Source organism: Pelophylax lessonae, assembly GCF_965119305.1.
Source record: "Pelophylax lessonae genome assembly, chromosome: 4".
NCBI lineage: Eukaryota > Metazoa > Chordata > Amphibia > Anura > Ranidae > Pelophylax > Pelophylax lessonae.
In genome coordinates, this window is record NC_138771.1 from 375,013,397 (window position 1) to 375,035,329 (window position 21,933).

The 21,933-nt window shown below is 42.6% G+C and overlaps 1 protein-coding gene across 2 annotated transcripts in view; it reads left to right on the top strand.

Moving 5' to 3' along the window:
- The window catches only part of WWC1 (WW and C2 domain containing 1), a 274,697-nt gene that overhangs the window by 137,566 nt on the left and 115,198 nt on the right, over positions 1 to 21,933 (top strand). For both annotated transcript variants that reach the window (XM_082254253.1, XM_082254254.1), the window contains exons 3-5: positions 12,602 to 12,805; positions 14,388 to 14,464; positions 17,968 to 18,047. In XM_082254253.1, coding sequence (XP_082110379.1) covers positions 12,602 to 12,805; positions 14,388 to 14,464; positions 17,968 to 18,047 — 361 coding nt within the window. The remainder of the gene's footprint in view (positions 1 to 12,601; positions 12,806 to 14,387; positions 14,465 to 17,967; positions 18,048 to 21,933) is intronic.

The following is a 21,933-nucleotide window of genomic DNA, read 5'->3' on the forward strand; positions in this document are numbered from 1 at the left end:
CGAAATTTACGTCCTTTTTTTCCCACAAACAGAGCTTTCTTTTGGTTGTGTTTGATCACCTGTGCGATTTTTACTTTTTGCGCTATAAACAAAAAAAGAGCGTTTATTTTGAAAAAATAACAATATTTTTAACATTTTTTTATATGAAATTCCCCCCAAAAAAGATGTAAAAACCATTTTTTTTTTAAATTTTTGGCCAATTTGATTTCTGCTACCCATGTTTGGTAAAAAAAATCGCAATAAGCATATTTTGATTGGTTTGCGCAAAAGTTATTGCGATTACTAACTAAGGGAAAGATTTATGTCATTTTTGGTGTTTTTTTTTTTTTAACGAGTAATGGCGGCGATCTGCGATTTTTTTTTTTTTTTTTTGCGGGACTGCGACATTGTGGCGGACAGATCGGACCCTTGACTGACATTTTTGACACTTTTGGGGGTACCAGTGACATTACTGCAGTAATCAGTGCTATAAATATGCACTGTTACTGTAAAAATGACACTGGCAGGGAAGGGGTTAATTTTATTGGAGAGGGAGGGGTTAATGTATGCCTGGTGCTTACTGACGTGTGGGGGGGGGGGGAGGTGACTGTGTGAGCCAGGGACAGATCGGATGTTCAGCTATGCTGAACACTCCGATCTGTCACTCCCTGTCACTTAGGAGATCTGCCCGCTCTGTTTACACAGGCGGGCGGATCTCCAAACTGGATTCCCCGACGATCGGGGCAGAGCAGCGGCGATCGCCGCTGCTCCTCCCCTGGCCCGATTCCCGCTGTGAATGAAAACAGCAGGAGCGTGCCTCCGGCGGCGCGCGAGTGCCGCCTACAGGGGAGGAGTCTAGCGACGTAGGTCTACGTCGCTAGACGATAACGAGCCACTGTGCCGCAGTAGCAGCACAGTGGCTAGTGGGAAAGTGGTTAAAGGGAACCTTAAAAAAAAAAATGGGGCAGAGCTCCTGAAAAAACAATTGTTTAAAAAAAAAAAAAATGTTTGCATTGCTACATGTCCCCCAGGGCAGTTCCCAGGTCCCCATACCCTTTTTATGGCCAATTACTTGCATATAAGCTCCTATAGACTTCACTGGGGTTTTCTGTTCGGGTTAGAACTTTCCTCCTGTTCAGGAGTTTGGCTGCGAACCGAACAGGGAGGTGTTCGGCCCATATCTATTGCCCTGCCGAGAATACATTAAGATAAAAAACCATAGCCTTTACAGTCAGTTTAATGTGGCCTTTACAACCCAAGTTATAGCACTCTGCATCAATGATAATAATAGGAGGATAGACAGAAGTCTGCATGCATGTCAAATCAAGCAGTGGCACAGTAAAGTTGTGGCCTGTTACACCAGATGTGTCGATAGGATGGGAAATGTGCATGAAGTTTAGGGGCTGTTCACATCTGTGTGTTTTGAAAATGCATATGTATTTAGATTACTTTTTTAGCAATGAAAAGCTGTGCTTTTTATTTAAATAATGGGTAAAGATTACATTTATACTTTTATTTCTATTTATTTTTTTTTAGTAAAATGGTTGTTCTTATAAAGGGTTAGCTTAATGTGCACATTTTGTGGGTATTTGTGATTAGTGTGAGATGATTTGAATAGCAGTTTTATACATGGATTTGGATGGCGAAGGCTATATTTTCTATGAGCTTGTTTACCCTCATCTTTGTTATTACGGCTTGAAAGTATAGTACATAGAAGACAGAAGAGGTCCATCCTCCTCTTATATCGCCAGAGAGTCAAAGCCAATTTTGGATGTTAGATAAGAATTTAAAGTGATACTTAACACACAAAGTTTAACCACTTTACCACCGGAGGATTTTGCTGTCTTACGTCCAGGCCACTTTTTGCGATTCGGCACTGTGCGAATTTAACTGACAATTGCGCGGTCGTGCGATGCCGTACCCAAACGAAATTTACGTCCTTTTTTTCCCACAAACAGAGCTTTCTTTTGTTGGTATTTGATCACCTGTGCGATTTTTACTTTTTGCGCTATAAACAAAAAAAGAGAGTAAATTTTGAAAAAATAACAATATTTTTCAAATTTTTTTATATGAAATTCCCCCCCAAAAAAATGTAAAAATCAAAAATGTTTTAAATTTTTGGCCAATTTGTTTTCTGCTACATATGTTTGGTAAAAAAAATCACAATAAGCGTATTTTGATTGGTTTGCGCAAAAGTTATTGCGTTTACTAACTAAGGGAAAGATTTCTGTCATTTTTGGTGTTTTTTTTTTAACGCGTAATGGCGGCGATCTGCGATTTTTTTTTTTTCTTGCGGGACTGCGACATTGCGGCGGACAGATCGGACCCTTGACTGGCATTTTTGACACTTTTGGGGGTACCAGTGACATTTCTACAGTAATCAGTGCTATAAATATGCACTGTTACTGTAAAAATGACACTGGCAGGGAAGGGGTTAATTTTATTGGAGAGGGAGGGGTTAATGTATGCCTGGTGCTTACTAACGTGTGTGGGGGGAGGTGACTGAGTGACACAGGGACAGATCGCATGTTCAGCTATGCTAAATCCGGCAATCTGTCTCTGTTTGTCACTTAGGAGATCCGCCCACTTTGTTTACACAAGCGGGCGGATCTCCAGACTCGATTCCCCGCCGATCGGGGAAGAGCGGCGGTGATCACCGCCTCTCCTCCCCTGGCCTGACTCCCGCTGTGACTGAAAACAGCGGGAGCGAGCCTCCGCCCACAAGGGGAGGAGTCCAGCAACGTAGGTCTACGTCGCTGGATGGAATCGAGCCACTTTGCCGCAGTACAGTCCCAGCGACTGGTCGGCAAGTGGTTAATCTACATTGTCCTTTCTATTTATGTATGTGGATGATGGCACTGTAGATATTAAAAAAAAAAAGAAAAACCTCAAACCTCTAAGTACTTTTTTTCCTAATTTGATATATAAAGCTGTCACATGACCCAGATCTTTCCCAGACTGTCTGCAGGGAAACAAAAGTAGGAGGAGCTTCTAGTCCTCTGCTGCTGGCCACATATTCAGAATACAAAAAAATCTGTCTTTGGAATACAGAGTAAAAATAAATAATATCAGTAAACTGGGAAAAAATAAGGTGCGCTTGATGTGAAATATGTACTATCTGATGGTACATACTAAAAAATATGTGAATATCCACAACAAAAAATACAAATTAAACACAACCAATTGTTACATGTACAATGACATAAATTAGTGAAAGTCTCTTGTGAAAAATTAGGAGGTTAGCAAATGCAAAACTCCCAAATAAAGTCCAAAGGAACTGGTGCAAATCAGTGTTCTTAAGTGCTCATAAGTCAGGGTGCAGGTGCTGAATACACAGATCCCTCGTGTCACTAAGATGTGAAAGAGAAAGAGGTACCCTTACCGACTGACAACTTGAGCATGCATGATGTTATAAACCCATGGAAAACAGCAAGGAATCTTCAGACTAACAATCCTTCACCCCGTGCAAAAAAAATTTGAATGGACTCTTACCAGATGTCATATCAACACTCGTTTAAATGAAGGTTAGAGATGGACGTCTAGATTCCCCCCGCTGTCCAGGAATTGGCGTTCCTTAAAAGATCCTGCCTCTTTAATGGTGAGCATAGAGACCTTGTCCCTAAGATGGCTTCCAAAAGGTGTCCGCAAGATAGCTAGCCCATATGTCAAGAAAATATAGGCAGGCAATAGTGCATTATCTTCTTAATAAGAAAAATGTATTTAAGGAAACGCAGTTACATGAATGAGAAAAAAAAATGGACAGGTGACAGATGTTCGCGGCCGCTCTGCAGCGCGGTCCGCAAAGTAGTGATAGCGCGGCTTCTCCACCCGACGCGTTTCCCCTTACGAAGGCGTCCACTGGGATTGGAGTCAAACTCCTAATTTTTCACAAGAGACTTTCACTTATTTAGGTCATTGTACATGTCACAATTGGTTGTGTTTAATTTGTATTTATTTTTGTGGATATTCACATATTTTCAGTGTGTACCTTCAGATAGTATATATTTCACATCAAGCGCACCTTATTTTTTCCCATTTCACATCACTCCATCCAGGTTGGAGTTTCGGTAGCAGCTGATTACCCCATCTTTTGTTTGCGGACCTTTTTTTCTTACTTTTAAATATCAATAAACTGTTTTACAGTTTTATAAATATATATATTTAAAATCATATCTTTATTATTTTTTGGCAATAACCTGGTGTAGCCAGATTTGTGCCAGTTACAGGCTGTTTCACACCCTTCCAGCCTGTTTATTAGAATAAGAGGGAGATGAAGCCTCCATTAATCTACATGTAATATCCTGCTACCATTGTGTATAGCTGGTTAGAGGGCTTGGAGGGCTTGGAGGAGGAGGAAGGGAGTGGGCTGTCATTTACCACTGTGTATACGCCCACATGTGTGACTCTATAGTCACATGGGCTGCTCAGATGTGATAGAGAGGAAATGCTTTGCATAGAAGCACACTGAAAACTGAGTGCAGAGTTGCCACCACAGCTACAAAATCCAGCAGGATAACACAGATTTTTTGTAGAATACAGAAAATTAATCTCATAGTGATAAATCTAATGCACACAGGAAGTCAGTTTTTTTTTCTCTCTCCCCTGGACAACTTTGCTCCAGGGAAGAAAAAAACAGCGTTAAACGCACCTAAACCCACATTTAGATATATTGGGCATCTGGGCATTCAATAATTCCATTGGCCAAATTATTCTGGCCATTTGAATGAATATATGCTCAAGAGCGCTAAACGCATCTAGTGCTTAAGCGTGTTTACACTCGTTTAGGGGCATCAGGCTTTTTGTGGCAAAATGCACCTCTCCTGAACACTGTTGTTTTTTTTACTTAGATTGGTGGTCAGTGGAGAATGGCCCCCTCAATAGTACATTTCCAAAGTGAAGGTTTTAATAAACTCACACAATATAATAGGTGCAACAAATTAACTTTAATGGCATCCCAGTCTTATTCTGTTGGGTTCAATATTGAGTTTTCCCACCCTTTGCAGCTATCAGCTCTTCTAGGAAGGCTGTCCACAAGGTTTCGGAGTGTGTCTTTGGGAATGTTTGACCATTCTTCCAGAAGCGCATCAGGCATGGATGTAGACGAGAAGGCCTGGCTCGCAGTCTCCACTCTTATTCATCCCAAAGCTGTTCTATCTGGTTGGGGTCAGGACTATGTGCAAGCCAGTCAACTTCCTCCACCCCAAACTTGCTCATCCATGTATTTATGGACCTTCCTTTCTGCACTGGTGCGCAGTCATGTTGGAACAGGAAAGGGCCATCCCCAAACTGTTCCCACATAGTTAGGAGCATTAAATTGTTCAAAATGTCTTGGTATGCTGATGCCCTAAAAGTTCCCTTCACTGGAACTAAGGAGCCAAGCCCAACCCCTGAAAAACAACCCCACACCATAATCTCCCTCCACCAAATGATTTTGACCAGTGCACAAAGCAAGGTCCATAAAGATACGGATGAGCGAGTTTGGGGTGGAGGAACTTCACTGGCCTGCACAGAGTCCGGACCTCAACACAATAGAACACCTTTGGGATGAATTAAAGGGCAGAATGTGAGTCAGGCCTTCTGTCCAACATCCGTGCCTGGCAAATGCAGTTCTGGAAGATTGTTCAAACACCCATAGACACACTCCTAAACCTTGTGGACAGCCTTCTCAGAAGAGTTGAAGCTGTTATAGCTGCAAAGGGTGGGCCAACTCAATATTGAACCCTATGGACTAAGATTGGGATCCCTTTAAATACATGTGCGTGTAAAGGCAGGCTTCCCAATACTTTTGGTAAAATAATGTATGTGATTCCTATATCGTCATTACCATCTAGTAGCCACAATATCTTTTTTTTTTTTTATTCCGGCAATTTTTGCTTTGATTGGGTGAATGTTTTTCACATTGCACAACAAATGTTTTATACAGAAGTGTGTCTAAGGCCCCTGTTACCATCTCTGGTTCAGAGTATTCACATATTTTACCCTTCAAGAGCCTGTATTCAAGCAAGTCCCATATGACTTTTGTCCCTTTTATTGATGCAGTGCATTGTACTATGTAATAGGAGGATAAGCCTGCAGTTCTAGACCGTCTTAGAGCTAATGCTACAAAGACCTTCCCAATGCATTCAGTATGTAAAATGTTCCTCAATGAGAACTGGAAACAACCTGTGCAATTGTCGCTTCCTTCTGACAATGTGAAGGAACTTTGAAAGGCAATGCATTACATTGGTCTCAAGCCCACTATAGATAATACAGTCTTTTATCTTAAAGCGTAATGAAAGTCTGCAATACATATCGCCGTGAAATTCGCTTTTTGCCCACAGACTCTTGCTAGCACTTGCGCCTTCTCCCTGTCTTCTTCAGGGTATCTGTTTTTGGCATCCTTGATTGGCTGGATCTAGATAATGTATCTCCTGCACACATTCAGGAGTTCGAGTTCAACCATCCTGGCACTGCAAGCAGTGGGGTAAGATTATTTTATTGCAGAAGAGACAGTACATGTTCAGGGCTCTGGTACTAGAATTATTGCTCTCACTTTGACATCCACAGCAATACCTCACATGTTTGATGCAATCAACATTTACATGTGTGCAAGACTTTCGTGCGCATTTACATCTGTGTGTATGATATGTGTGAGACAGGGGCCCTTTAAAAATATATATTTTACTATTTATTTTATTTCCTTTTTTTTTTTTTTTTTAGAAATCAGGGGTCTATTAGACCCTTGATTTCCCTTCTGCCCTCCAAGGCAAGTCTTCTGCCCTCCAAGGCAACTGATCAAACAAACAGTTCTGTTTGATCAGCTTCCTCCCTGGCCAGTAACGTTCAGTAAACAACAATCAGATGGTGCTAGAGTCATGTTGTAGATTTTAGTGGGACAAAGGTACATGAGCCTATATTTTTTGCCACTACCCTTAACTACAACTTTTTCAGGGGGTGGTTAAACACATTTTGGAAAAACATCTAGATATCTCCTTGGAACTGGACCTACTTCATTACCTCCTAGGGCTGTCTTTTTCGGGCATCTCTAGAAATTATAAAAAAAACTTTTATATCCCATATTTTAACGGCAGCTAGGAGACTTCTTCCTCAACACTGGAGATCGACCAAAGTTCCCTCACACACATCTTCTCTCTGCCAATGTTAGATTGTTGAAACATCTTATTGCTATATCAAGTTACCATCTGGAAGCTTTTAATACCATATGGACCCTATAGTATTGTTCATCCTATGGCTCTTTCTTCTACAATACCACCTCTCCGTTACTACTCAGTAAGATTTGATCTCATTGAATGCTCAATACTCCATACTTTTGGACCTTTAGGTGCCCCACTCATTTTACTGTCTCTTTATTCTGTCATGTGAAATACATACTGTAAATATAATTGGGAACCAGAGTATCCATGGATGTCCTGGCTCCTATTGAGATGTTTCTTTAACATCAAGGGAGGTTGATACTTTGTCTTCACCATAGTCCTACCAGTCCAGTACCTATGCTTTCTTGTTTCACTGTCAAAAAGAGAATTTTGCAAATTGGAAAAGGCCTTATATACAGTTGGGCAAAAGACAGACCTTAAAGACCTTATATACAGTACTGTTGTTTCTTCTTTTATTTTGCTGTTGCTATACTTTTTCTGTGAAATTATCTTTTGTACACAACTGTACTCCTCCTTTTTTCTCTACTGTAATTTGGCAAAACTTTAATAAAAATGACAAAAAGCAAGATTTTGTGATGGGCATCACTACATGGGCTCAGGAATACTCCCAAAAACCACTGTCTGTCAACACCATTTACTGCACCATGTAAAAATGCAAGTTAAAGCTTTATCATGCAAAGAAGAAGCCATATCTGAGCATGATCTAGGAATGCCACTGTCTTCTTTGGGCCAAAGCTCATATAAAATGATCTACTGCATGGGTGTCCAACCTTTTGGCTTCTCTGGGCCACCTTGAGTGTAGAGAAATTTTTTTCGGGCCGCATATAAAATATATACTATAGTTAAGGTATACAAGTAATAAAATGCTGCCGCCCCCCCCCCTCCCCCTCGCACTTATTTAACACAACTAGAGGATGATCAGATGAAATGGAATCAGTATACAGAGGTTTACTTCTTCTGAGAAATATTAAAGGAACACTCTAACCACCATGACCACTTCAGTGATTTGAAGTGGTCATGGTGGGAGGAGTCAGAAACATTGCACATGCTGGGATATTTACAGTTATGTGCTGGGGAATAGTTGCACCCCTTGCACATGTGACTTAGGCAGCCAGAAAATGTCATGTTCTTATTCATACATGTATGAGCAAGGACATAACATATTATGACAAAACACAACTAGTTATTAAAAAACACATTGCAACAATTTACAAACGCTAATGAACACACCTTTTCTACTTATTTTGCAGACTGCTGGCGGTTACTGCTGGCGGGTAATGCTGGTGGTTACTGCTGGCGGGTAATGCTCTTGGGTATGCTGGCACTGCTGGTGGGTAAAACTAGTCATGTGGGTACTGCTGGTCATGACGTAGGGTACTGCTGGAGGAAGCAGCGGCTGCAGTAGAGAGCCGGTGCCCATCAATGTAGCCTCACCGTTGCCCATCAATGCAGCCGCACCAGTGCCCATCAATGCAGCCGCACCAGTGCCCATCACTGTGGGTCCTGCTGGCCTGTAGGTTCTGCTGGGAGGTGGCCATGGCTTGTGGGTCCTGCTAGCCACGGGCCTGCAGGTTCTGCTGGGTGCTGGCCATGGCCTTTGGGTCCTGCTGGCTGCTGGCCTGTAGGTTCTGCTGGGAGTTTGCCATAACCTGTGGGCCACAGGCCATGACCAGCGCCTAGCAGGACCCGCAGGCCGTGGCCAGCAGGACCCGCGGGCCGTGGCCAGCAGGACCCGCGGGCCATGGCCAGCAGGCCCCGCGGGCCGTGGCCAGCAGGACCCGCAGGCCGTGGCCAGCAGGACCCGCAGGCCGTGGCCAGCAGGACCCACAGGCCGTGGCCAGCAGGACCCACAGTGTTGAGGGCTATTTTGTGGTTGCTGGGTCGGCACTGGGCAGGATAAACGGGGGTTATATAGATGGCATGTGGGGGTCATCTGGGGGTGTCAGGGTCTCACCTCCGAAATGGCAGCTGCCAGCTCAGCAAGTTCCTGCATGGCCGCCTCCAGTCCTGGGGGGGGGGGGGGGGGGGGGTGGATGCTCCCATCCTGGGGTTAAGAAAAATTGCCAGTGCTCAGCCCCACAGTCTCAATCAAGTCACATGTGTCCTGACTCTAGCGCGCCCTGCCTCTGCCGGCCTCCAAGATCTGGGAGTTGTAGTTTGCTCTCTGGCTGCGCTGCTCTCAAGTCTCCACCCACCGGGAGATTGAGCACGGCCGTGGACTACAACTCCCAGAATGCATCAGTGCTGTCAGCTAGTTATCGGCTGTGCCCCTTGCCTGACAGAAGCCACAAGAAGAAAAAGAAAAATCGTGACGGCGGGAGACTGTGTGGAGTTCCGCGGCCAGTGGGCCGCATTGCCTGCGGCTCCGGGCCGCAGGTTGGACATGCCTGATCTACTGCAAACTGGAAAACTGTTCTGTGATCAGAAAAATTGAAATGTAACATTTTGACAACCATAGGCACTGCATCCTGCATCTCTAGTTGTATGGGGTGCATTAAAGCATATGGAATGGGCAGCTTGCAGGCTTTGTTTTGAAAGCGTTCTGAGAGGTTTATGAGCTGCTGAAACACTTTTAGAAGCGAGTGTCTCTTGGGCTTACCGTTTCTGCTGAGAAACTATTTGATGGCGCCACCGGCTAGTCACAGAGGCAGTAAAAGACTAGATCACCTTTGATCGCCTCTATGGCCTTGAAGGATCGGAGCGATGTCATGACGTCATGTCCAGTCCAGGGTGGAAGTAAACAAATTTTTGCTTTTTTAAAGCACAAGATCAAAGAAATTATTTTTTTTATATATTTTCCTTTTAAAGTAACAAAGAGATTTAGGTTCTTTTTGACCCCAGATCTCTCCATAAAGAGGACCTGTCATCCTTATTTATTTATTACAAGGGATGTTTACATTCCTTGTAATAGGGAAAAAAAGGGTTAAAAAATAAATAAAGGGACAGTTCAAAAAAAAAAAAAAATGTAAAGCGCCCCCCAACCCTCCGTGCTTGCGAGCAGAAGCCAACACATACGTAAGTTTCGCACGCATATGTAAACGATGTTCACACCACACATATGAGGTATTGCCATGATTGTTGGAGCGAGAGCAATAGTTCTAGCGCTAGACCTCCTCTTTAACTCCTAAACTGGTAACTTTTAAAGGTTTTTAAAGTGTGGCCTATGAAGACTGGTTGACTAGCATCTATGGGAAATAGTGCATCCTTCAGATCTCTTCTATAGCATAGCTTATGTAAGGGAAGTCCTGTGCAGTGAACAAGCAAACTTACTATGCTTTCCATCACAAATATTAATGTGTCATATGATGTTTAATGGGGTCAATTCACTAAGCTGCTTCAGTTATCACAATTGTTTTATTTTTATGATAATTTTCTCATTGAAATAGTCATTAAACGTAAATATTGCTTAGCTGTGTGATTACATTTATTTAAAGCATATGCAAACCCTCACCTTGTAAAAACAACCCGTTCAGTTTAAAATAGAAATAAAAGGAAAAACATTTGTACATGCATATAAAAAAAATTATAAATACTTTTTTTCTTTCCCTTTTCTATAAATGATCACATACCCTCTGCTCTGAAGTGCATAAGGGGCTCAGATGGCTAGGGGAGGAGAAACAGCAGCCCACTGGCTGTGCAGGTAGGGCATGTCAGCACGTCTGATGATTAGGGAAAGCAGACTGAGTTCCTAGCACGGCCAGAATGCTGACCACTCTGTTCTCTCATGCCTAGTGTGGTTAATTTTTAATAGGAAAGCAGAGGTACTGGCAGGAACACCAGGGCTTTCACATGCAAAGAGAACAGGATACTTTTTCATACAAGTACATGGTACAGCAGGCAAGTCAGTAATATGAAATGCTGGAGTAACATATTCTTTAACCACTTGCCGACCGGTCACGTTGACTGTACTGCGGCAAAGTGGCTCGATATCGTCCAGCGACATAGACCTACCCTTGTGGGCGGCGTGGTCCCGCTGTTTTCAGTCACAGCGGGAGTCGGGCCAGGGGAGGAACAGCGGCGATCGCCGCCGCTCTTCCCCGATCGTCGGGGATCGAGTGTGGAAATCCGCCCGCTTGTGTAAACAAAGCGGGCGGATCTCCTAAGTGACAGGCAGGGACAGATTGCAGGATTCAGCATAGCTGAACCTGCGATCTGTGCCTGTGTCACTCAGTCCCCTCCCCCCCACACACGTTAGTAAGCACCAGGCATACATTAACCCCTTGATCACCAATAAAAGTTAACCCCTTCCCTGCCAGTGTCATTTTTACAGTAACAGTGCATGTTTATAGCACTGATTACTGTAGTAATGTCACTGGTACCCCCAAAAGTGTCAAAAATGTCAGTCAAGGGTCCGATCTGTCCGCCGCAATGTCGCAGTCCCGCAAAAAAAATCGCAGCTCGCCGCCATTACTAGTTAAAAAAAAAAACGATAAAAATGACATAAATTTCCCATAGTTAGTAGCTGCGATAACTTTTGCGCAAACCAATCAGAATACGCTTATTGCGATTTTTTTTTTTTTACCAAAAATTTGTAGCAGAAAACAAATTGGCCTAAAATGTTAAACATTTTGATTTTTACATTTTTTTTTTGGGGGGAATTTCATATAAAAAAATTTGAAAAATATTGTTATTTTTTCAAAATTGTCGCTCTTTTTTTGTTTATAGCGCAAAAAGTAAAAATCGCACAGGTGATCAAATACCACCAAAAGCAAGCTCTATTTGTGAGCAAAAAAGGGACATAAATTTAATTTGGGTACAGCATTGCATGACTGCGCAATTGTCCGTTAAAATAACGCAGTGCCGAATCGCAAAATATGGCCAGGGCAGGAATGGGGTAAAATCTTCCGGTCTTAAAGCGGTTAAAAATATGCTCATTGAGAATTTTTTTGTCAAAGACATGTAGCTAAATACATTTTGGCCTAAATATATGACAAAAATTGAATATATTGGATATTATTTAACTGTCAAAGTAGAAAAATATTGTTATTTTTTAAAAATTTTCGCATTTTTTGATTAATATCGCAAAAAATAAAAAGCGCAGAGGTGATTAAATACCACCAAAAGAAAGCTCTGTTTGTGGAAAAAAAAGGATGTAAATTTTGTTTGGGTACGGCGTTGCATGACCGCGCAATTGTCAGTTAAAGTCGGACAGTGCCGAATCGCAAAAAGTGGCCTGGATGTAAGACAGCAAAATCCTCCGGTGGTAAAGTGGTTAACCATTGCAAGCATTTATTTGTTATGAATCATTGATTACAATTGCCAGCCAGAAATTAGCTGTAATCCATGCAAACCTTTTTTTTTTTTTCTGGCTAGAATGAAGGAAACGCTAGAATCTGATTTATATTACTGCCTCTGTCCTATTTTTTTATGGATGGTTTCATACCACAAAACTCTTACGGTCCTTAGATGGCTCTATCTGGGAGAGTCACAGTATTTAATATCCAGAATATTTGTTCATTTCTTTGCAGAAACCACACAGATAGAGGATCCTCGAGTGCAATGGAGAAGACAACAGGAGTGCATGTTAAAGGACTATCTAGTGCTTGCTCAGGAAGCTCTGGATGCTCAAAAAGAGATTTACCAAGTCAAACAGCAAAGGCTTGAACTAGCTCAGCAGGAATATAGGCAGCTTCATGATGTTTGGAAACATAAGCTTGGATCTCAGCCAAGTTGTAAGTATTGGAGGAAAAATGAAAGTCATTGATCCATTTCACCATTGTGTTTCTATTAAAACCCAGGAACTCACCCACCTAAGCCCAAATAAAACCTTGCTGTTTTATAGAGTAATGCCGTCATGGGACTCCTTTTCATTTATTAACTGCTAAGGATAACCTATGCTAACCGCACATAACAGAATCAGACTGCAGCTCTTACACAATGCAGAAGCTTGCCTTTTCAACCCCCGTCCCTTCTCCAAACACTGCTCCAGGCAAAAGTACTTTTCTTTCCTAAGCAGCACTATTTGTATTTGGGTAAAGGACTGCTAGAGAATCGGGGCGCTGCTTTGTGAACCCTGGGGTCTGACTATGGGTAATGTTTATCCTTGCTTCAGCACTGTGCAGTTTGACTGCATTACAGTAATAAATAGTGACCGGGCTAGCCCAAGACATTGTGCTGCCTGGGTCCAAGTATGAAATGCTGCCCCCCAAAAAAAATAAAAAAATCATGCCCAACAAAAGGCCTCCACATCCATTATTTTATATAAATATAATATTTATAAAATATTATATACACTGTTATCTTCTTCCAAAACCCACACCAGACCGGTCCACCAAACACCCGCTGTCTGTCCTCAGTCCTTCTGTCACTCCTGTGTCTGCCGCGACCAGCGTCCTAGAAGATCCAGCCTACCCTGCGTGAGATGGAGTGAGCCAATGTCTGGCGTCCACCACGATCACGTGAGGGACGTTCCCCAGAGGAGACACTCCGCCTCATACTCATCAGTTTGCATTACGGGCAGCAGTATGAGATGGGGAAATGCCATCCATAACGTGCCGCAAACCGATGACACAGAACTGCTGGAAAAAAAATCTTGGGAGTCAATTTGCTGCAGCTCTCCAAGTGCTGCCTGGGTCCAATGGACCCATAGTAGGGCCGGCTCTGAATAGTGAGACTGCAGTTGGGCTTTAATGTACATCATAACAGTGACATTATTAGTTTATCATGTTTAAAATAGTACTAGTTTTGAAATGTTTTGCTTGAAAAAATTGAATAATTTGTACACGCACATTACAGAACATACATCATAACAAACTTTATTTCTGGCTCCACCATAGATGTGTTTTAAATGGAATTTATTACCCTTAATAATCCTATGAAGACAGCAGGCAGCAGTACTGTTACCACCCTTTTAACCATATCACGTTTTTTTCATTTTGAGTGCTATGTCTGAAAATACACCTGAAATGCAGTTTTCCAGCTTTTTAATAGTCTGCATTTTCATCTTCATTACTGAAACATTCAGGCACGGAGATCAATTGGGGACATTTTGAAGGATCTATGCAGTAAAAAAAATTTCACAAATAATAAAACCCTCATGCTACGCTATATATGACAGTGAAAATGCATGCTTTTGAAAATGTTTGAAATATGGATTTATAAACCCCCATAAAACATTTCATTCATTAGGAAACATTTATAATTTCTCATTTGTAAATATGGGGAACTACCCACATACAGAGAAATATTTATTTAAATAAAAAATTATAAATTTTTATATAATTATATTTTGATTTTTTTCCCCTTTTATTTTAGTGGCTTCAAGTTCCTCTTCTAATTCAAAATATGATCCTGAAATTCTGAAAGCAGAAATTGCTACTGCAAAGTCCAGGGTATGTCCATATCATTTTTTTGAAAATCTATGACTTTTTTAAAATGCCAAAGGAGAAGTGTGGGGTGTCAAAGGAACAAACATACATACTTGCCTATTTTGCTGCAGCATTGGTGTGATGCTGCAGCTGTTCCCACTAGCTTGGAGACAGAGAACTAAGTGATCACATGACTGTTGATAACTCAGTTCTTGGTCTTCACTGAGTAGAGAGCGGTGACTGTCAGCCACTGCTCTGTGCCCTGCCCTTCACTGGAGCACCGATCCTGAAGGGGATGGGAACAGGTGGTTTAGGCTCTAAGCAGCGTGCTGAGATGCTAAGCCCAGCTTGCTGGTCAGGCATCTGGGTGGATTCCAACATAATTGTTGGAATACATACAGAGACTGGAGCAACTCTGTAATGGCAGCTGACAGGCATTAGTACACTGTCAGCTCAATCTGGGTCACGGGAGTGCAGAAATAGGCGCACTCCTGTAACCCAGAAGAGAAGTATGATCAAAAGGGGCGGTGGGGGGAGGGGGGAGGGGGGGAGGCCCAGAGAGCAGAAATTAGATTGCCTAGTTCTTCCTTCTGTCCAGAGCACCTCAGCCTACACATCCACAGATCTATCAACAGCTAGTTTAATCAGAAGTCCCAGGAGACCAGACCTCATATTTCCAGGGGCAACCCCTGTTGCAGTCTCACAGGGGTATAATAAGTTTCACCTGAATTAATTTGTCCCTAGATGAGATGACAAGCTTGTGGCCTTGCTCCAGGCAGTCCTCCCAATTTTCCCTATCTAGGGATGGGAGATCCAGTTTCCATAGATCCCATAGATGGTCAATCCTAGAGGAGTCAACCCCCAAGAGTTCTCCATATAGGGATGATAGGGGCTTTTCAAGGTCACCCAGGGCCAGGAGCTCCTCTAGGATCAGCCTTTAGGAGAGGCAACTGGGGAAACTGGGCCCTGGCGGCATGTTGTAGTTGGAAATAGCGAAACTGCATCCAGGCAGGCAGGTGAAACTTACTAGTGAGCTGGGAGAATGACATAAGGGCATCTGGGGACATAATATCTGTAAGGGTCTTTATTTAATACCGTGCCCAGACCTGGGGGTCAGGAACAGTGCGGAATTGCGATAGAAACAGATTACCCCATAGTGGCTGGGCTGGTGCCCATTGGCTCCGGTACAGAAAACGACGTTGAGTGGCTGTCCAAACGTGCCATGCAGCACGAGTCGGACCCGGTACCACCTCATAGGCTTTCAGCCCTCTATAAATACCAGGTTTCATAAGTCAGATAAGGATCCCAGGAAGGCCGCCTCCAGACATGTCGCCGCATTAAATTTAAATACCTCAAACCACCAATGGACTGACACTAAAACCGCCGCCCAGAAGTTAGGAAGGGCTAATCCTCCCAGATTGATAGGGAGCCATAACATGGTTTTTACCAATCGGGGAGTTGCACCATTCCAGATGAAGGAACCCATACATTTATTGATGTCCCGAAAAAATTAAGTGGGGATCCAAACCGGGCAATTTCGAAAAAAGTAGTTACATTTAGGTAGCATCATCATTTTGATGGGATTAATTCTCCCCAAAAGGATCAGTGAGAGACCGGCCCAGGGGGAGCATTGCACCTTCAGTGCGGAAAATAGGGAAAGAAGATTCCAATCAAAATAATTGGGTAATAATCTAGTCACTTGAACCCCCCAGGTACCTGAACTCCTCTACCCCAGCGTAGGGGGGCAGGACAAGCCAGCCTTACCGATTCCATATCAAGGGGGAAGAGAACTGATTTAGACCAATTAATTCTGATACCAGAGAAGGTTCCAAAGACGTTGAAAATCTGCAGGGCAGCCAGGAGTGATGGGCCCACATCATTTAGGTAGAACAGGGCATCGTCTGCATACAGGGACAATTTCTCCTCCAAATCCCCCTCCCATAGGCCCCTAAACTCCGATCTCTGAATCACAATATCTAGAGGTTCCAGAGCCAGGGCAAACAGACTAGGGGACAGAGGGCAGCCCTGATGAGTGCCTCGATGAAGTAGGAAGGAGTAAGAAATCCGGTTATTCGTGCGGACCCAAACTCTGTACAGTAATCGCAGCCAGTGGATGAACTTCGGGCCAAAGCCAAAACGGCAGAGGACCTCCCAAAGATAAGTTTGCGCTACCGAATCAAACGTCTTTTCGGCGTCGGAAGTGGCGGTGACCCTAGTACCAGAATTATCATGGGGGATGGCGAGGTTCAGAAAAAGGCATCTTATATTGATATTGGTTCCCTTGTCCGGCATAAATCCTGTCTGATCTACGTCTATCAGATCTTCGATCACTTTAGAAAGCCGGCCAGCCAGTCAGCCAGTACTTTAGCAAAAAATTTTGCATCAACATTCAATAAGGATATGGGCCTAAAGGATGCACATTCTTGAGGATCCTTGCCAGGTTTAGGAACCAGCACAAAAACCACCTCCTCCATGGATTCAGGTAGGAAAAATCTGAGAGCGGGGACATAAGCTTGGGAGCCAACAGCTCTATAAAGATGGAATAAAATTCAGAAGGAAGACCATCTGTCTCCAATGTTTTCCCGCTCTGCATACGCCCAAGTGCCTCCTGAATCTCCTCCAAAGGGATACTGGCTTCCAGTCATTCTTTGACATACTCAAGTCTGGGGATACCTCAGAGCTCCCAGCTTGGGGGACAGAAGGTTTCACCCAGTGGTCAGAAGGCCAAGAGACAGGAGGCCTCACCTAAGGGTCAAAGGAGCCCCAGCCAGGAGACAGGCAGTCTCGTTTCAGGAGTCAGGTGGGCTCCTTTTGGGGTGCCAGGAAAACCCTATCCAAAGACCAGGATTGGGCTATGCAAAAGGGAGCTGTGACTAGAAGCTAAGAGAGCCAAGTGAACCAGTAGAACTGGACAACACAGTAGGAGGGACTGCTAAGAAGAGCAATGAGACTGCCAACAAAGAAGCCAGGTGGCTCAGTATTTTTTTTGACTGTTCATATTGATGTGGAAGAACCCCTGCATGGGCAACTAATGCCTTTGTGAACTTTCCATTTATTATTAATATTATTATTATTATACAGGATTTATATTGCGCCAACAGTTTGCGCAGCGCTTAACAAAATGAAGGCAGACATTACAGTTACATTACAATTTGGAACAAAAGGAATCGGAGGGCCCTGCTCATTAGAGCTTACAATCTAAAAGGGAGGGTCAATTGATACAAAAGGCAATAGCTGTGGGGGATGAGCTGATGGAGCAAGTGAAACAGTATTATTAGTTAGTAGCCGGGTAGGCTTCTTTAAAGAGAAGGGTTTTCAGGGATCGTCTCATTTATTTAATAAAAGTGGGCTGCCATGTACTAAAATACAGTTTGGAGTGGCACAATTTATTGGAAAAGCACCTACCACATAAGTATAATCTCCCCAATACCACAATCTTCCAATAAAATAAAAGTATGTCTCTTGCTGGATTTTGCTAATGAATAAGGTAATTCACTGTTGACACTTTCTAACATCTCCAAATGCAGGTTAACAAACTGAAGAGAGAAGTAGCCTATATGCAACAAGAACTACAATACAAGGAAAATGGCTACCAAACACTTCGACAGTAAGTGTTCTCTATATGTTTACATTTCTGAACTGCAATTAAAGTGCTAAAAGAACAAGTTGGTAATGGATAATTATTTTTGAATAAATTACACTTTGCTACAATGTAAAGTAGTGAGTGTACAGCTTGTATAACAGTGTAAATTTGCCAGCCCCCCAAAATAACTCCACACACAGCCATTTATGCCTAAACCGCTTGCAACAAAAGTGAGTACACCCCTAAGTGAAAAAGTCCAAATTGGGTCCAAAGTGTCAATATTTTATGTGGGCACCATTATTTTCCAGCACTGCCTTAACCCTCTTGGGCATGGAGTTCACCAGAGCTTCACAGGTTGCCACAGGAGTCCTCTTCCACTCCTCCATGACAATATCACGGAGCTGGTGGATGTTAGAGACCTTGCGCTCCTCCACCTTCCGTTTAAGGATGCCCCACAGATGCTCAATAGGGTTTAGGTCTGGAGACTTGCTTGGCCAGATCCTCACCTTTACCCTCAGCTTCTTTAGCAAGGCAGTGGTCATCTTGGAGGTGTGTTTGGGGTCGTTATCATGTTGGCATACTGCCCTGTGGCCTAGTCTCCAAAGGGAGGGGATCTGCTTCAGTATGTCACAGTAACTTCTTTGGTCAACCATGGTGAGGCCTGTTCTGAGTAGAACCTGTCCTGTTAAACCGCTGTGTGGTCTTGGCCACCGTGCTGCAACTCAGTTTCAGGGTCTTGGCAATCTTCTTATAGCCTGGGCCATCTTTATATAGAGCAACAATTCTTTTTTTTCAGATCCTCAGAGTTCTTTGGCATGAGGTGCCATGTTGAACTTCCAGTGACCAGTATGAGAGAGTGAGCGCGAGAACACCAAATTTAATACACCTGCTCCCCATTCACACCTGAGATCTTGTAATACTAACAAGTCACATGACACCAGGGAGGGAAAATGGCTACTTGGGCCCAATTTGGACATTTTCACTTAGAGGTATACTCACTTTTGTTGCCAGCGGTTTAGACATTGGCTGTGTGTTGAGGTATTTTGGCAGGACAGCAAATTTACACTGTTATACAAGCTGTACATTCACTACTTTACATTGTAGAAAAGTGTAATTTCTTCAGTGTTGTCACATTAAAAGAGATAATAAAATATTTTCAAAAATGTGAGGGGTGTACTCACTTTTGTGAGATGCTGTATATATTTTGCACCTGTATAACTGATTTGTTTAGGAGTATTCTCTTTGTATCTCTATGACAGTGCCTCCACTCAGGCCTGAATTCTAGTGTGTCCCCGGCTTAGAAACCTACAACTTTTGCTCAGCTAGTTTATTTATTTCCTTAAATACACTCATTTTTTTTGTGTATTGTGCAATTACATACCATTTTTATAAGCAATCTTTATTCAAAGGGTCGTGAATCCTGTTTCCTGCTGTAGTAAATATAGTGAAATTATCATGTGGTGCTTTTATTTATGTTTTAGATATCTTCATAAAGGTTTCACTTTCATTGAACAATATTTCTAAATTTTAATGTGATAATGCAGCCCTAAACCTGTGAAAGTGTATGTCGGAAAAAAAACTCGTAATATCTCTCTCTCAATACATGCACATCTCCTCCATGTGTTGTCCCTTTAACCAATTCCTGTCCAGTGATGTACCGGTACATTGCTGTACTTTTGCTGGTTATACTGGGATGATGTCTGCAACAGTACAGTTTTTTGTTTTTTTTTAGAGCCGGCTCTCTTGTAATAGCAACCGGAGCAGCACTATTACAAGCAGCAGGAGGGGACATCCCCTGCTGCCGCTGCCTTTCTCGGCTCTCTCTATCCCACCAGGAGACCTAAGCAAACAGCTGGCAAGTGCACCGGCTGGTCTGGACAACTGAACAAAGCCTTGATTGGCTGTTCATTGTAGTAAGCGGGAAGCAATGACATGACATCACTGCCGATTTACTCAAACTATCGGTGCCAGTTTTTGAAATTCAAAGGCATTCAGAAACCCCGATCTTGGTGTTTTGAACGCTTTTAAGTGCAGAGGAGAGATTTGTGGTCCTGCACACATGCAAACAGCGATCGTCCCACACATGTGAGGTGTAAATTTTAACTGGTAACCTGCAAAGGCTTTTAAACCAATCCTCTATGGATACTAAAATTTACATTGTCGCCGTTGCACGGATGTGCGTAATTTTTAAGTGTGACATGTTTGGTATCTATTTACTCGGCGAACTTCATCTTTTATATTTTACAAAAAAATTGGGTTATGTATTGTGGGGTTTTTTTTTTTTGCATTAAAATTCAAAAAAGTGTATTTTTTTCACCAAAAATTGTGTTTAAAAAACTGCTGCCCAAATACCATGTGACATAAAAAATTGCAAAATCCACCAATTTTTTTCTCTAGGGCCTCTGTTTTTAAAAAAAAAAAAAAAAAAAAAATATATATATATATATATATATATATATATATATATATATATATATATATATATATATATATATATATATATATATGTATGTTTGGGGGTTCTCAGTATTTCTCTAGAAAAACATACTGATTGTTATGTGAACAAAAAGTGCCAGAAAAGGCCCAGACTGGAAGTAGTTGGAAACGTTGCATACACAGAAAAATTCCTTTTAATCAGCCAGTAGCTTCCTTTTCAAGCTGGCAACACTACCTCTGCTGCACATAAAGTGATATTAAAGGCAGATTTTATTTTATTTTTTTAGAAATAACAAAAATTTTAAATTTACCTGCTCTGTGCACTGGTTTTCCACACAGCAGCCCTAATCCTCCTTTTCTCTGGTCCCCTACTGGCGCCCCTGGCCCCCTTCTGCCAAGTGCCCCCATAGTGAGCAGCTTGCTATGGGGGCACCCAAGTAGGCTCGCTCCTGAGCCGCTGCTCTGTGTGTCCATTCACACATTGGGCGCAGCTCGCCCCTGCTCTTTCCTCATTAGGTTACTGGCTGTGATTGACTGTAGGGAGAGCTAGTGGCTCAAGATGGGGCTCAAGTAAGTTTTAAGGGGGCTGGGGGGAGGCTGCTGCTCACAGAAGGTTTTTTACCTTCATAAATCAAATGCATGAAGGTAAAATATCTTGAGCCTTTACAACCACTTTAAATCCTACTACACCTCATATCCAGTACCCACCATTACTACACCTTGTCTCCTTCTCCCAACATTTGCTGTCATACCACCTGTCATAACATCTGCCTACCACTTGCTAATGCAGCTCTATTCTCTGCTGCCCATTATCATAAATGCACTCTAAAAACTTTCCAGTCTTCCACTCCCAATACTCAGTTTCCTCACCACTACTAAATTATTTAAAATACATTGTTTTGCTCTAAAACTGCTTTTTCTCTACAATGCTCAGGTTTGCTGCTTATCTCAGACACCACACAACTGGGAACATGCCTGTGGGAAACCAGAGTAGAACTGCCTTTGCAATTTATTCCAATATTCATGCATAGGAACAAAGTTTGATCTAACAGGGTATCTAGCCGGGCTGCAGTCTACTATGGTGCCCAGGTAGAGGACATATTTATGTAGAGTTAAAGTAATAATAAAAAAATGTTTTAGCCATTTCAAATGCTGATTAATAAAGTTACACATTTTTCTGCTTCTTGATGTATCTTTGTTTTAGTTATTTGATCAATAAGGTGGTCTCCTTAGCACTGTCCCCACCTTTCCATTTTAGTCCCTTGCAGCCCTCTGGAGCCACCCGACTGAGCGCTCAAGGCCAGGACTAGCACTGAATATATATGCTGTGTGCCACAATGTTGTGTACATCAGTGCAAACGCACAGCCCCATGGCAAATCTCCCATTCTCTTATCCAAACGAATAGATGGGCAGCTGTTAGAGCCTGCTCTGTTCCTTGATACCTGATACTCAGCACACGCTGTTTCCAATGGA